Source organism: Labeo rohita, unplaced genomic scaffold (genome assembly GCF_022985175.1).
Source record: "Labeo rohita strain BAU-BD-2019 unplaced genomic scaffold, IGBB_LRoh.1.0 scaffold_83, whole genome shotgun sequence".
Lineage (NCBI taxonomy): Eukaryota > Metazoa > Chordata > Actinopteri > Cypriniformes > Cyprinidae > Labeo > Labeo rohita.
Window position 1 is genome coordinate 548,154 of NW_026129777.1, and position 18,202 is coordinate 566,355.

At 32.1% G+C, this 18,202-nt stretch overlaps 1 protein-coding gene across 2 annotated transcripts in view; it reads left to right on the forward strand.

Annotated features, from left to right (window-relative positions):
- farp1 (FERM, RhoGEF (ARHGEF) and pleckstrin domain protein 1 (chondrocyte-derived)) overlaps nucleotides 1-18,202 on the forward strand; it is a 97,309-nt gene that overhangs the window by 4,993 nt on the left and 74,114 nt on the right. For both annotated transcript variants that reach the window (XM_051104853.1, XM_051104852.1), the window contains exon 2: nucleotides 7,947-8,136. In XM_051104853.1, coding sequence (XP_050960810.1) covers nucleotides 7,963-8,136 — 174 coding nt within the window. In that variant the 5' untranslated portion in view covers nucleotides 7,947-7,962. The remainder of the gene's footprint in view (nucleotides 1-7,946; nucleotides 8,137-18,202) is intronic.

The window sequence follows — 18,202 nt, forward strand, 5'->3', positions numbered from 1 at the left end:
GCGCGATTAATCGAAGGCGATTGTCATGCAAGCCGGTTGTGTAATCAGTAGTAAATTTCCAGCAGGTGCTTTCGGATGGAGCAGCATTTAGTACACAGAGCCGTAGTTCACTGAAAAGCTACGCTATATTGCGTTCATTATCACAGACGATTTAATCAAGCAATTATGAAATCAAAAGAAATTGTTCGCAATAATGACAGCTGTTTGCGTAGCTTCTCAGTGAACTACGTCTCTGTGTAGAAACGGTGCCGTATCTGAAAGCACGTGAACATACTACATTTAATAACATGTTTTCACTCCAAACTCGCTTCATAACGTCAGTTCATAGTAATCATAGCATTCTGAGCAGTGATTAAGGCATTGCATTTATTATATACTGCCTTATAAAGAAAATTATAATAAGAAGAACTCAGATAAACCATACATTGCCATAGTTGTGTGTTTATTAGTCACGTTGAATCAGTGAAAGCAGTTAAATCTTCTGTTTATTCAGCTGCAGCGATTGTGATTTTTCTGGGTTTCTTCTTCAGGCGTATTTGCAGTTTGCAGCTTTTGATTAATTGTGATTAAATGTGATTAATTGTGATAAATGCGATTTCATTTCGATTTATCGTGCAGCCCTAATCTGACTATTATTAAACTGATTAATCGACTGATTGTTGATTACACCGATTAATCAGTAGGCTTTGATCAATAGAAATAGAAAAATATTTGTTAAAATTTATTTTCTCACCGCTGTCATGTTTTTTGTTTATTTATGTTGCTACTGAGAGGAAAGCACGAACATATATTTATATATTGATCTAAACATCATCTGACTGTTAGTGTCATTCGCTAACAGTAAACTTCTACTTGCGTATATTGAACTTCTTTTTACCGCTAATCAAAGAACAAAAAACAACGCTGTCAACAACATTTTGCAAGCACAGACACACACACACATGCAGGCAGTTTGAATTACAGCCTTGCGCTACAGCGCCACGCTGGTCAAACCGTGCTATTGCAGGCCATTACATTAGGTCATATGAGATCTGTACCACAAAAAAAAAAAATTTGATATACTATTTGTTTTAGCCGAACACACAAGTGCTTTGTGATCATTCGAGCGTGCAGTTAAAAAGTAGATTAGAGCGCCATCTGCTGTTAAAAACTAAGCTCAGAATCAATTCCAGAGAGAATTGTGATGCATTCGAAAAATCTCAGAATTGATCCACAAATCACGATGTATTGATTTATTGTTGCAGCTCTAGTTTTTAGTACATTGTCTTGTGTAAACATACCTTCATTTGCCATCTCTGAACAACAAAAAAGAGAAAATCTCATATTTGTAGTATTGTTTGTGTAGACTTTAACTGATTGTACAACTCTCTGTGCAGCTGAAATGAGATTAGAAGATGTTCTGATCTACACGCGGTTATGGGAACGTGATCCCTCGTCTTTATGTTAGTCCCGTCTCCTTTGGGAAAGATTATGAGTTCTGAGAAAACATAAATGAAGCTCCTCTGAGATGATGATAGCAGAAGCCAGATTGTGAGAAAGTCTTGTTGAATCTGCTTGCAAAAGAAGCTCGGTCAACCTGTCGAACCAGTAACTGGTGAATGTAAGCTTTACCCAACAACAGAGCAGTTTCTTTGCGTTTTCCTTAGTAATTTCTGCAAATGGCCTGTTAAAAATGGGTGAACTAAAGATAGCGTGCAGAAGATTAAAGATAATGAGCGTGCGTTTGTCATCGTGTTTCTGTAAGTGGGTTTTAATGGCTCTGCTTTGAATGGAAATCCAGTTCTTCAGAGGTCTTTGTGTCCTGCCGTTTGTGTTTGCATTGTTCTCGTGATCGTCTCTCTGTAATTAACGGGCCGCTCCGGTACAGTGAGGCTTTGCTAATAGAGCGGCAGGCGTTCATCGGTTAACGCATAAATTAGACTCTGAAGACGTCGTCCTGAACGAGTGGGTTTTGGGTGGGTAATGAAACTGCCAGCCGAGGGGGATTAAAGGTCCCCGAGGAGCCGCTTCTCAATTACTCATTCAGTTTAAATGTGTGTAACCAGTAACTTCGGCCCGGACAGGAAAGAATGGGCCCCTTCATTGCGGTGTTTGTGCTTGAGGACCGGCCCCTGAAGACTTCATGGGAGCCTTTTGGTCTTTCTCTGTCCCGTTCACTCACTTCTCCTGTTTTTCGTGTCTATTATTCTTGCTCTAATTCTTTCTTTTTAGTCTCTTTGCTTTTTTCAGTCACCATTAACCAGTACCTGACAGTAATGTGGGTTGTTAAAACAACCAATAAATAAGGCGATATCCATAAATCTGACATTATTTGAGATTAACAACTGCTAACTATCTCTGTTTAGTTGATTAATGTAGTGTTGATTTACTGATATATCATTCAGCCAGATTAATCAGTCAGTATTTGTTTGTTCCAAGATTATCGGCTGGTAACTCTAACTAAGTGTTAGTGATGAACCGATAATATTGGGAAGACCGTTAAAATGATTAAAATCTGGGTGTTTTGAGATTATATGTATTGACCAATAACATGACCGCTTGGTGAATAACAAACAAATTTGTCAATGGATAATACACCTTAAAAAAAAAAAAACTAAACTAAACAAAACATCATTTCCAAATATAAGACAAAATCATTTTTGTTTGCTTTACTGCATGTTGTATTTTTTTTCTTTATTGCATTTTTTGCCGTGCATTGTATTGCGTTGCATTTTGTTTTGTTTTGTTGCATTACATTGCATTTTATTGCATTGCACTTTTATGCATTTTGTAATTTTTTTTTTTTTTTTGCCTTGCATTGCATTTAAATTTTTTTTTGTTTTTTTTTGTGTGTATTGCATTTTGTATTATTGCAAAGATTATTGGAGTATGTGGGAAAATATTTATGTTTTGTAAATGTTTATTTTGATTTGATTAAAAAAATATTTTTATTACTTCTTTTTTAAAGTAAATTGTGCGAAATAAGCAAAAATGTATTAATCTAAAAATTTATTAATCTAAATAATTTTTTAATTATTATTTTTTTTTATCATTTTAGACAATGCTATTATTATTGGCCGTTGAAAAACAATTTCCAAATATTAGACACCATCCTTTTCCACTTCTCTTTTCATTATCTATATTGCCGTCCTCTTTCTCACACAAAATGTCAAACAGCAGATGGAAGTCAATATCAAAACCAACTTCCTCCTTTGTAGGAAAGCTCATGTTACAGTGAACATCTCACTTGCTCCCTTGATGAACAAAGCCTTGTAAACGTCTGCTAAGCTCTATTGATCAGCTCTAACCTCATTAACATCACATCCACTGGATCTACTGTTATCATAATGCCACAGATAGACTCCCAGACTCAACAGGATCAATGGTGTGTGGTGTTTGGGATGGTGGTTAGTGGAGGTTGAGTCAGAGGGGTTTTGTGACTCTGTAAATACAGAAACCCCTTCATGCCTGTTAACCTGTCCAGACTCGTCTCTCTATCACAAATCTGAGTACTGGTGAGGAATGTGATTCTTTGGGGATCAGATGGGAGCGTCTGGATCTCAGATTCAATCAGTGCAGGAATGTGTTTGTTTATTATTGTTCCCATTTAGTGTTATACATGTCATAAACTCATAGCACATCTAATTAGGTCAGTCTGTGCAGTCTAATGCCCTGTATTCCCATATATACATATGCATATGCATATGCATATGCATATATATATATATATATATATATATATATATATATATATATATATATATATATATATATATATATATATATATATATATATATATATATATGTATATGTATATGTATGTATATTATATTACTATTTATGTACATTTTTTTGCATTGCATTTTTTTGTATTGCGTTGCATTTAGTTTTATTGCATTACGCAGCATTATATTGCATTGCGTTTTATTGCATTGCATTTTTTTACATTGCATTGCATTTTGTTTTATTGTGTTGCATTGTGTGGCATTTTATTGCATTGCATTTTTTTTTAATTGCATTGTATTTTGTTTTATTGCATCACATAATATTACATTGCATTGCATTTTTCTTTGCATTTTATTGCATTACGAGCCATTATATTGCATCGTGTTTGTTTCCCGTATGTAAATCCTCGTGGCAGTGTTTGTGTTGAGTAAACACCGGGGAACACTACTGTTCATGTTCCTCAAATGTTTGTACTGTACTTCTGAGGTTTCTGTTGAAGAACTGAAAGTGTCGTCTCCATGGAAACCACTTTAGGTTGTCATAGGAGAAGCTTTGCAGTTCTATGAGCGGATAATTGGTCTCTCATCTCTCTTTGATACAAACACACCATTTTTACGTTTGATTATCCGCTGAGGTGTGTGTGTTTCTTCACATATCATCAGCTTCAGTAGTGCTGTTTGGCTCGTTTTCCATCTGTGATTCCTGTAGTATCTCATTTCATGCAGCTACATGTGTTTTAATATTGTGTTTGATGGGGGTTTTACTGGTTGATGTCTAGAGAACAGGCTGGCAGATACATGGCAGATATCACCCAAGCATAAGGGTTGTTGCCCTGAATACACAGTGATATTGTTTTTATTCAATAGTTCAGTAAACAAGATGATTATATCAATTAACTGACATTTTAGACACAATATGACCAGCTGTTTGCTTTCATTGTGCTTTGCCAATGATAATAGGAAGTCAAAAGGAGTGAAAACAGACCGTGATATAGACTGGGGCGTTAACAGCTGTTTTACTGACTGATTAATCTGTTGATTATTTGTTCAGTTAATCAATTCATATTAAAAAAAAATAAATGTTGTTAGTTTAGTTATGTGTGTTTATAATATTTTACTTAATACAATTTTTCAAGTTTATATTATAAACTTTTATTTGTGTTTTACGTAAAAACAGAAATTATTATCCATCTTTTACCATATTTCACTGGGAGTTATATATTGCATTGCATTTTATTGCACTGAATTGTTTTTTTTTTATTGCATTGTATTTTGTTGCATTGAATTACATCTCAAACTGTTACATGAAATTACATGAAATTACATCACAATTTACTATATTGAATTGCATTGCATTTTATTGCATTGCATTGCATTTTGTTTTATTGCATTACATGGCATTTTATTGCATTGCATTTTATTGTATGCTGCATTTTTTTGTTGTTGTTGTTGTTTTTGGCTTTCATTTTGTTTTATTTTTCTGTATTGCATTTTTCACATTGCATTGCATTTTTTGTTGCAGTGCATTACATTGCATTGCATTGCAATTCATTTTGGTTTATTACATTTTGTTTTATTTTTTGCCTTGGATTGCATTTTATTTTTTGTTTTATTTTTGTGTATTGTATTGCATTGTATTTATTTATTTATTTATTTATTTATTTATTTGTCATTGCATTGCACTGTATTTTGTTGTATTGCAAAGATTATTGCAGTATGCTTACAGGAAAGTACTATTTCAGTCTTTTCCATTCACATTCAGTTCCGTGTTACTTGCTGTTATTTGTAATTATTCATGAAAATTACTTGTAGTTTCTCATCACATCAGTTTTTTTTTATTTATTTATTTTTTTTTAGCTGAAGTAATGTTCATGTCATTTGCATGTTTTGTATTGATTCCGCATACTTTTTGTCATGCAGCAGAGCCAAAAAAATGCATTGCATGTTGTTCTATATCTAATATTGTTTTACTTAAAAACAGAAATTATCCATCTTTTATCATATTTCACCAGGAGTTATATTCAGAATATTATCTGTGCAACAAATATTTCTATTAAAAGGATAGTTCACCCAAAACTGTAAGTGAAATTTTTTTTTTTTTTTTTTTTTTTTTTTTTTCATCTGTTTAATTAGTTGTGCAGACATGGTCATAATCTCATAACAGCTAAATTCTGGCTAATTAATTAGTTTGTCTATTATATATTGGTCCGTCACTGTTTTACGTTCTCATTTATGATCATAGTTTATGGTCATTTTTGTATTCAGAAAACAACTCGACATCAGTGTCAGAACATGTGCCAAACTGCTGACATGTAAAGACTGTAAATCTGCTGTTTATTGTTGCTGTTCATAGGTTGATGCTCACTGAAATGCTCTATTAAAATTTTATTGTATAACCCTTTATATGAGGGCGAATGGCGCTCCGGGACGGTTCCTAACGGAGGAGGCAGCACTCCAGTTACTTCAAATAGAAGTCTGACTTATTTTGTGCTGTTTACTTTACAGATGAATATAATTCTGTATAATTTAGACCCTTCAAACATAGTCAGTCAAGGCATTATGCAATTCTCCTTTCCTGACTTCATCTTAAAAGGAATATTTAGGAGGACATCTGTAAGAGGGTTTAGATGTAAGTGGGCAAATTTGCATTTCATTAAGTCTCAGTTCTTTAGAAGACGGGTTGCATGAGGACAGCTCCAGCAGAACCTGTAAAAGCTGTTTTTAGTGTCTTAGTTGAAGGAATTCCTCTCTTTAATAAACTTTTCTGCTTGTTAATGTGTTCAAAACAAGTTTAAGGTTAAAGTGGTGGTCTGTTGAACCACGCAATCTTATAATCCAGTCATCATCTAGGAGGTACAGTGTGCGATCTGGTTCTTTAGGGTTTGAAATCCCCGGATTTAATGCCTCTAAACCCTTCCTAATGATTTCCTAAACCCTGCGTTTTTCAGTGGTGAGAGATGGTGGGCCTATTGTTTGACTTTAAGCCATCACTACAGTATTAAAGGCCTTGTTGAGTTCAGGAGATTGGATGGGTTTGAATGCAGTGAGTGAATCCACATGTTTACGGGATGTTCCCACTGGAATCCTTTTTATTGTGTTTACATGTCCATAATGCAAAATATTTTACCTCATTACTGCATCCTTTATATTTAGTTATTTTTAAGTCTTTTCTTCATTATAAGTCTTTTGTAAAAGTATAATAGTTCAGTCATAAACATGCATACAACATTTATACAATTGCATTGCATTTAATTTTGTTGCTTTGCATTTCATTTTATTGCATTGCATTTAATTATTTTGCATTGAATTGCATTTTTATTGCATTGCATTTTGTTGCAATAAATTGCATCTCATTTTATTACATGGTATTCCATTAAATTACATCATATTTTATTGCATTGCATTTAATTTTGTTGCATTGCTTTGCGTTGAATTTTATTGCAGTGAACTGCACTGTATTTTACTGAATTGCACTGCAGTGCATTTTATTGCAATGAATTGCATTGCACTGCATATTATCACTTTGAAATGCATCACATTTTACTGCACTGAATTGTATTTTTTTTATTGCACTGCATCTTGTTGCAGTAAATCTCATTTTATTACATGGAATTGCATTAAATGACACCACATTTTATTAAATTGCGTTGCTTTTTATTGCATTGAAATGCATTGCATTTTTTTATTTATTACATGGTATCTGGACAGCTGAAAAACTATTTTCCTCCATTGTTTTTTTTTTTTTTTTTTTTTTTTTTTTTTTTTAAAACCAAGGTTAAACAAGGAAAAACAGATTCAGGTTTGAAGTATGTCTACAAAACACAAATTTACTGGACCTGTTGCTGCCAGGTTCATTTGTATGGTACACTTCTTTACCAATGGTTGGTTTTTTTGTTTTTGTTTTTTTTTAAGGTTGGTCATAACTAACAGCTGTGTTTGTTTGGAAACCTAGCAGTCAGCCAGATCGAGGGTTAAAATCAAGACACGTGTGAGAAATTGCTATAGCAGTACAAGTTGTTTACTGCAGAAATACACATTTCAGGAATCATAAATCATTCTTTGCTCCTTGGCATTTTCCAGGGCAGTGCGAGGTTGAAATTCCAGCTGCAAAAAAGAGAAACTTTGTAAGCTTCCAGGTGCGATCATTAGACCAGCTTGAGAGAAAAGTACTGTGGTGATACCTTGGTATGGAGTTTGTGTCTTTTGGCCCTCATATGAATGTAAATGATTTGTGTTGTCAGGTGGGTTTGCAGCAGTATGGTGGAGCCAGAGGAGCGGCCCTCTGTGGCGGGCCAGAGGCTTGGGGCACCTGAGAGCATGGGCATCAGCACACTGGAGCCCGGCCAGCGGCCCCCCACCATGCCACCCGGCAGACAGATCTCCATCCGGGTCCAGATGCTGGACGACACTCAGGAAGTCTTTGAGGTTTCGGTAAGGCATTATTTATTTTATTGCATTGCATTAAATGTTATTGCATTGCATGACATGGCATTGCATTGTATTTCGTTTTATTTTATTGTATTGCATCTTGTTTTATTTCATTGCGTTGCTTTTTATTTTATTGCATTGAATAACATTTTGTTGCATTGCATTGCTTTTTGTTTTACATTGATGCAATTCAATGCAATAAAATGAAATGCTTTGTTTAAATTAAGTTTATTGCATTGTATTGCATTTAGTTGCATTGAATTGCATTCTATTATGTTGCGTTGCATTGAATTGCATTGCATTTTATTTCACTTTATTTTATTTATTACAATATTTATACAATTGCATTGCAAGTAATTTTATTGCATTGCATTTAATTTTATTGCATTGCAGTGCATTTTATTGCATTGAATTGCATTTTTTTTATTGCATTACATTTTGTTGCATTGAATCTCATTTTATTATATGGAATTGCACTGAATGATATCACATTTTATTTTATTGCACTGCACTGCATTGCATCTAATTTTACTGAATTACATTTTATTGCATTGCATTGAAGTGGATTTTATTGCATTGCATTTTATTGCAATAACTTGCATTGCATTTCATTCCATTTTATCACTTTGAAATGCATCACATTTCATTTTATTGCATTGCATTTTATGTTTATTTTACTTTATTTTATTGCATTTGATTGCATTTTATTTTTATTGCTTTGCATTTTATTTATTGCATTCTATTTGCATTTAACACATAAGACAATAACTGGACAGCACTGGACAACGTATTGGTCATGTGACAAAAGTTTTGCATACTACTATTTGAATTGCTTGTCTTTGCTTAATTTGTATTATGTATTTTTTTTTTTTTTTTTTTTTTTATTGTTGGCAGGAAGCTAATTTTCCATTTTGAGCACAGCTCAGGTTTAATTGTGTGGAAAAACCCTGCATTTCATAAGTGTTTTGATCTCGCTGTGCACCTCAGCAGGTCAGCAAGTACATACTAAAGCATCTGCTGCTTTCCACCTCAAGTTTAGTCTCTTTTGTGTTCACTTGGCCTCCTATTTCGTCACTTAAGCTCTCTGGGGAATGCTAATGATGTTGAAAAGCTCGATCTTGTTCACTAATGAGAAAATGCCCTCATTGATCGCCGCCAAGGGAGCCATAAGCTCCTCAGGCATGTTGGGTAAGAGAAAAAGGATAAATCCCTCTTTTTGGTATCCACCAGCCGCTCAGCAGGCAAATACAACCCGAGCTGGGGGAAAAGCAGCGGACAAATGGACGGCAGCTCATTCTGTTACCTGACTCTTTGTTTGTGGGGGTTGTGAAATGTATATTGGTGGTTGGAGACACACCCTGCTCTCCGTTGATGCCCTGAGGGCCAGTTGTTGACAGTCAGGCTCCACCTGACGCTGTTTTAATAGCGAGATAAGGCCTATAAAAGCGCTGAGCTCCTGTTCTGTGGCTGTTTGTGTTGTGAAACGCCTCAAGGTGGGCCAGTAAACGCTGTCAGTCTCACTAAATTGATTTTTGGTTTCCTGAGGCGATCCACAATCAGTCTCCATCCAGACGTGACACATGACTTGTGGAGAAACCGATCACCTGCGGTTTCGTTTCATTTGTTTTCATTGTGCAGGGCTTTTGACAGCTCTTTTGGTTTTGTTTGATTTGATTAATGCTTTTAGCTCGTTGTTAGGGTCAGTCAGTGGCTTAATTTGTTTTTAATGATTGCAGATTAAAGCCTCTACTCTATTCAGCATTTGATTATATTATGTTTGGAAAATGAATTGGTGATAGACTAAAATATCGGTCAATTTAAGATTTACATCAGTTAAACTGGTGATAACCTTGTCCTTAAATAATGTAAATAATATAAATAATGACAATTTTCCACTTTCTAATAATTTGAGAAATGTAAAGAAAATATTGTGCAAAAAATGTTTTATTTTCCAGTAACTTTTATATTTTAACCATTTTAAATTTTTTAATTTTGTTTTTCCCATATTTTATTTTCAACATTTTTCATCATTAGCAGTACTAAATTTCAGTGTGTAAATTAAAAAATGAACTTAAACTAATATTTAGGTTTAGATTTCGTCTTTATATTTTCCATATTCATTATAATTTTAGTTAATATTTTAGTATTTTTTGTTGTGTGTTTTGTAATTTTTGTTGTTATTTTTAAGTATGTTGTATTATTATTTTTTTTTAAAATGTCTCTAAAATCTTATTGTATATATATGAAAATATAATATATATATATATTATAAAATTGCAAATAAATGTTTGGAAATAGTTTTGGAAAACTTTAATAACTCTGAGTAAATTTATTAGATTTTTTTTTCTCTCTCTTTTTTTTTTGTGGTGGATGGCAGAAAATGTGCAAAAAAAAACAAAAAAACTTTTTTTTTTTTTTTTTTTTTTTTTTTTTTCATAAAATACAAAATTTTAGTTCACTGAAATATGTATATTGTTATAACAGCTGTCTTGCTTGATAGATCTGTCCATATCTATGCCATAAGCCGTTGAAGAGCCCATTTGGGTGGTGTGTATTCATAGCCGATCCGAGGGAAGAATGCGGCTCTTTTCTTCTTTTTCCCAGAAATCTCCTGGAACAGCTGCTTTCCTACTGAGCCATTGAGAGCCACTGCGTTGTCCTCCAGATCTCTAAAGTGAATCTGACAGCGTCACCTCACACACCTGCCACAGCGCAGATCCTCTTTGGCAAAAGTTCAGAATAAATTGGATAAAAAATGGATGAAAGACTTTATCTGTCCTCTAAAGCCCAGAGGTGTGAAATCATAAATATGTATTGTACGCTTGTGGCTTTGTGGAATCAGCGAAGGAAGGTTTCGTATTTTACACACATTGAGATTGCATGGTCAATATGACACTAGTGATCACAACTAGAGGTAGACCAATTTTTTTTGTTCCGATAACTAGCTGATAAACCGATTAAGCAATCGATAATCTTTAAAATGGATGCTGAATGAAAAAAAACATAACACTCAAATAAAATTGTGGTGAACTTTATTACAAAAATATAAAAAAAAACAATACTGACCAATGAAAATAACCAATTGTTCCAGCATTATCGGTGCCGATTCTTCGGCAAATCCGATCAATCAGTTGAACTCTAATCACTGCCAATTTTATTTGTGTAATGTGCCATATTTCTGAATGCATCCAGATATTTGATTTATCTGTATCTGCTTTTAACAAGGCATTTTGAACTTTAGTGACCTTTTTGGTTCTTAATGTTACTGTAAGACTTATTATATGAATGTTAACTTGCATAAAATGAGTGAATATGCTATAAATATCTTATATAAGCGTCCTGTCAACAGAGGCCTAAAGTAATGACTATACTTTAATATTTAGGCCTAAGTTTAAGACGAATGCATTTTTAAATCACATATAATTTCACAATTTAAATTTAAAAATTTAAGTTTATTGCCTATATCATTTTCTTTCTGTTTTTGTTTATTTTAGTACTTCAAGTGAAACAAAAATAAGAAAAAATGTTTAAAATATATTTTTTTGAATTTTGTAAAAAAAATTTGTTTGTGCTTAAAAATAAGAAAGACATTTAAAAAAAATTGTTCAGTTAATTAAGTTCAGTTAATGTTTTTGATAAATAAAGTTAAAAATATATATAAAGCCACAAATGTCAGTTTATAGTCTATATCATTTTTCTTTCTGTTTTAGTTTTAGTACTTCAAGTTAAACAAAAGTGTGTAGAATGAAGTGTAGAGTATATTTGACGTCTTTAGGGGAAATGCTGGTTTTGTTGTTGAGACGACGGAGCTGAAGCACATTTCTTATCTGCTCATGTCAGTCTAATGACGTACAACATGCAATAGAAGATCCCTCAGTCGTGTAGATAAGACGGCCTGATGCCTGTGATGTCTGATGTGTGCTGCGAGGATGTTTTTGGCTGAACTTCGTTAGTCTCAATGACAGGAGCATGCTGGGATTGGAAAGGCTGATTTCCTGTGGGGACCCACTAAGGGTTTCATGCTTATCTTGGATAGATTTGCTAGTGCTCACTGCTGTAGATGTGGGACGGTAAGATTTATTGATGTTTTTGATCAAAAATAAAGTGTAAAATATATATATGAAGCCACAAATGTCAGTACATGTGAATGAAGTGAGAGTGATCAGAGCATGAAATTCTCTCATGAGGTTATTCTCTGAATATAAAATGAATTTTTTGAATAAGAAATAAACCTTGACAAAAGAAGCAAACCGAAGTGAAGCTTCAGAGCTTCTGAAAGGACGTTCGCTCTAAAAATTCAGATTGAAAGGCAGTGAAGTGAAACATCAGCTCTACGCTCGCTGGAGGTAAATAATGCATGTTCAGATAGCACGACAATCTGGATATGCAAATGGCCAAGAACTAATTTGGGACACAATGTGAGCCAAGCCCGTGTCCATGTTGTGCCGTGGCTGCGTTTCCTAATGGCTGCGGCTCTTCCTGTTGGAGCGTCTCAATCTGTGAAAACAGAGAGTCAGTCTGCACTGAAAATCTTCATGGAAAACTGCTGCTCACAGACAAACGCTAAGCAGAAATCCTCCTGCACTTTGTTAGAAAACTGCTTTGAATGTTAGATTGTTATCCATGACATTTGAGAATGTCTCTTAATTATTAATTATTTATGTTGATATTATTTTTATATATTTTAAAATTATTTATATGTAATATATAAATTATATAATACATACAATATTATAATATTATTAATAATATATTATACATATAAATATAAATTGTAATGTGTTCTTTTTATTTTATTAATTGAAAAATTGTAATTATACTATACATTTTTAAAATATTTGTATATAACCTTTATTTACTTTAATATAATATTTATAGCGTTTTTATAAATTTAATATTTTTTTATTTCTTATTATATATTTTACAATTTTTATATATATATATATATATATATATATATATATATATATATATATATATATATATATATATATATATATATATATATATATATATATATATATATATATATATATATATATACACACATATATACACACACACACACACACACACACACACACACACACACACACACACTATTATAATTATTATATAATATAAATATAAATAAAATGGAAATTATATTATAAGTGTTCTTTAAATTTTATTATTTAATATGTATTATTTTATTATATTTATATTATATTATTATATTTATAATTTATTATTTATTATATTATGTATATGTATATGTATGTGTGTATATATATATATATATATATATATGTATATGTATAATATAAATATAAATAAAATGGAAATTATATTATAAGCGTTCTTTAAATGTTATTATTTAATATGTATTATTTTATTATATTTATATTATTATATTTATAATTTATAATTTATTATATTATGTATATGTATATATGTATATATGTATATATGTATATATGTATATATATATATATATATATATATATATATATATATATATATATATATATATATATATATATGTGTATATATATATATTATTATATTTGAATTATAATAATAATAATAATAATAATAATAATAATGTTTTAAGCGTTACAATAATGAAAATTTGGGCATAAAAAGTGCTTAATCCTGAGTAAAATGAAGTTACAACGCAAAAACTTATACGCTTCCTTTTTATGCAAAATATAATATTTTCTTGCATATTTTGGGGTTAAATGTGATGTGCACATGTTCATGAGATTCTTCAATGCATGTAAAAATATCAGTTGCCGATGAGTTTGTCTTAAAATGCTGTCTAAAAATAAAGACCACCGTTCTTCTTTTTTCTCATTTCTAAATGACAGTCTTGCATGGAAGAGGAAACCACAGACTCCAAGCGTCCAGTAACATCCCCAAACATCACGACACACCCTCCATTATACGAATACTTGGCATTTTCTCTTTTTCAACAAACCAGAGCATATACATTCATCATGAAACACGTCACCGTTGTGCAACTGGTAAAAGACAGATGCAGTGAACGCTAACCAAAGCAAACTAGGTTAACTTTAAAGCAACTCAGAACGAGCTGTTCAAGCAGACTGAATGTTTATGTCTGTGTAAAAGCTGCAGTTTTGTTTTACACTTTAATTAAGCCAATTCAGACAACGAGCAGCTGCCGAATGTGGGCTTGTAATTGCCGTCTAGCGCAGAAATAGAGAATTAAATGAGAGCTATTCCATACCCGGATGGCTTAAAATATTATAAATGCAGAATAATTATAAAGAATTATCTATGAAAATAGCCTGGGTAAACCTTTACTGATCAAAAAACCTTTTTTGCACTTTTATCTCTGCTGATTTGGCATGTTATATAGCGTGTTCAATAAAAACAATGCTATTTATTTACAAAAAAAAAAACAAAAAACACATTCCTATAAAATTTTCTAGTATTGTGAGAGAGGTTAAGAAAAAATATAATATAATATAATATTGTATGATTCAAACCTGATGATATTTGAATTATGTGAACTTGGAAGAACTGTGCCAAAGACTATTGGGATTTCCTTATTGAGATCCCATCAGACAGGATATCCTGAATGCTGGAGCAGGGCACTATGATGATGACAAAAGCTTGCACTCAGTCATATTTATGCATTCAATGCTTTTATTATTTATTTAATTAAGGATGCAAGGATGCTTTACATTAATCAAAGTGACGGTAAATACATTTATAATGTTACAAAAGATTTCAGTTTCAAATAAAATGCGTTTTTTTTTATTGCGTTTTTTTTAATATTTATCAAAGATCCTGGAAAATAAAATGTATCACAGTTTCCACATCAATATTGGGCAGCACAGCTGTTTTTAACATTGATAATAATCAGAAGTGATTTGTGAGCAATAAATCAACATATTAGAATGATTTTTGAAGGATCACTTGACACTGAAGACTGGACTAATGATGCTGAAATTTCAGCTTTGATCGCAAAAATAAAATAGATTTTACATTCTAAAAATATATCTAATTTTTTACTATTTTTGATCAAATAAATCTGAATTTGGTGAGTGTAATAGGCAAAAATATTAAAAAGCTAGAAGTGGATTCACTAGAATGGATCAAATCTAATGTAATACTGAAGACTGGAGTAATGATGCTGAAAATACAGCTTTGATCACAGAAATTTTACAATATATTCACTTAGAAAAGAGGTGTTTTAATTTCTAAAAATATATCTAATTTTTATTCTATTTTTGATCAAATAAATCTAGATTTTGTGAGTATAAGAGGCAAAAATATTAAAAAGCTAGAAATGGATTCGCTAGAAGGGATCAGATCTAATGTGACACTGAAGACTAGAGAAATCATGCTGAAAATTCAGCTTTGATCACAGAAATAAAATATATTTTACAATATATTCACTTAGAGAAGAGTTATTTTAAATTCTAAAACTATATCTAATTTTTTACTATTTTTGATCAAATAAATCTGAATTTGGTGAGTGTAATAGGCAAAAATATTAAAAAGCTAGAAATGGATTCGCTAGAATGGATCAAATCTGATGGGACACTGAAGACTGGAGTAATGATGCCGAAAATTCAGCTTTGATCGCAGAAATAAAATATATTTTACAATATGTTCACTTAGAAAAGAGTAATTTAAAATTCTAAAAAAAATATCTATTTTTTTTACTCTATTTTGGATCAAATAAATCTAGATTTGGTGAGCATAAGAGGCAAAAATATTAAAAAGCTAGAACTGGATTCGCTAGAATGGATCAAATCTAATACATCTGGGAGTGATTCTCAGTTTCTGTGGTATCAGGTATTTTTCATGTGTCTAGTGACACTGGAAGCCTGTGTCGGCAGTAAATGTTTGTGTCCAGCAGGACGCCGCTGTCGCTTTGAGAGTGTAACATCAGATGTACTTTGCCCTTGTGAATTATTTAGACGTGAGATGCTGCAACTACAGCGGTTTTCTGTCTCACAGGTCAACACGAGCACTAACACACACACACACACACACACAGATGATCGGATAACACCGCTATTACTACAGAAACAATCCATTTCACAACGCTCAGGGAGTTTCCACAAGGAAAACCAGAAATCCAAAAATAACTATGCAGGTGCAGTCTAAAAAAGTGGTTATTTTTAAACAATACTATTACGAACTGCACAAAAAAAACATCTGAGGAGAAACATTTCTGATTATTATCAGTGTTGGAAATAGTTACATTTTGATACATTGTGATACATTTTATTCCTCAGGTTTCTTTGATGAATAGAACACTTTTGTAACATTGTTTTAACTGACACTCTTGATCAATTTAATGCATACTTGAGTAAAAGTAATAATAGATTTACACTCCAACTCTATTAAATAAATAAATTGGCTTGTAAAATTCATAATTACAAAGCAAGTAACACATTAAACTAAACCTTACTACATTATAAAAAGTACTCCAACAATTTTTGATTTACAGCTTTGAAAATGATTTTTTACAGTGTATTGTCCCTAAGCGTGACTGATCCTGATGATATCGTACAGCGCGTCACGCCTCCATTTGTCTCTGTGAATGGAGTTGCGCTTGAGGACTGGTCTCTAGCCGTGAATTAGCCCACTGAGACCCCGCTGCGACTCCCTCAGGAGCGAGCAGACCGTGTTTGGCGTCTCCTGCGTCGACCCGCGGGGAAATAGATGCGGGACAAGACCACCTCCTCCTAAATCCTCTCCTGAAGATCTCTGGAAATAGCTCCTCAAGCGTAGCGTCGGTTAAGCCGCTGGCGGTGACGGAGTAAAGGACGGCTCTCGGCAGATGGATAATCTCTCATCTGTTCGTCACCCGTTCATCCTTCATTCCTAACCTTAGCTGACATTTTGAAGGATGGATCTAACAGATCGAGTGCTGGATAGTTGTCGTTAATTCATCAAAAGTTAGAAACGCTTCAGATAAGGTCAACATCTTGTGAAGATGGTTGACAAACAAGACGATCTGTATCCGCATATATCATTTTCTCCTACCATATTACTAAAAGAAATTACAGAGGCTTGTTCATTAAAAACATTCTTATAAATTGCTGTTTTCAGTTCAGTGACAATGACAATTGTTTAAAAAGTGAATGCACATAGGTATCATGAACTTTCAATAGAAAAAGCGTTTATTAATGAATTTATTAATGAATTTATTAGTTTATTAATTAAATACACACATTCTAAAGTTTGGGGGCTGTGAGATTTTCTTATTTTTTTTACAAACATGTTTTTTTTTTTTTTTAAACATGTCTCTTCTGCTCACCAAAGCTACATTTATTTGATAAATTTAGTGAAAACAGTAAAATTGTAATATATTATTACAATTTAAATTAGCTGATTTCTGTGTGAATATATGCTAAAATGTCATTTATTTCAGTGCTGCAAACCTGAATTTTCAGCATTACTACTCCAGTCTTCAGTGTCAGAAATCGTTCTAATATGCTGATTTGCTGCTCAAGAAACATTTCTGATTATTATCAATGTTGAAAACAGTTTTGCGGCTAAATATTTTTGTGGAAAATGTGATGCAATTTATTTTTCAGGATACTATAAATACAAAAAAAACGTTTGCAACATTGTAATTGTCTTTACTGGCTCTTTTGATCAATTTAATGCATCCTTGCTGAAATTTATTTTAAAAATACTACTGAAAATGTATATAAAAATATACTACTATTTAATATATACAACTTTTTGTGAAATATAAAGAAGTTAAAAGTGAAAAACAAAAACTTTAAAACTTAGTTCATGATAGTTAATGCATTAACTAATATTAACCAATTAAACCTTGCTGTAAAGTATTTTTTTCAAGCAATATATGACTTAAATAATAGTGAATAATAATAATAAAAAAAATTAAAATGAATGCAACAATTTGCTAAAGATTATTTATTTATTTTTATTTGTTATTATTTTATTTTGTAATTTTTTTTTTGTTTGTTTTTTTTTGATTTGCACATTAATTTGTCCATGCACACGCTTCATGAATGAGGCCTAGTATGCCACATACTGCACACATATATATATACTACTGATTATTTAATATATA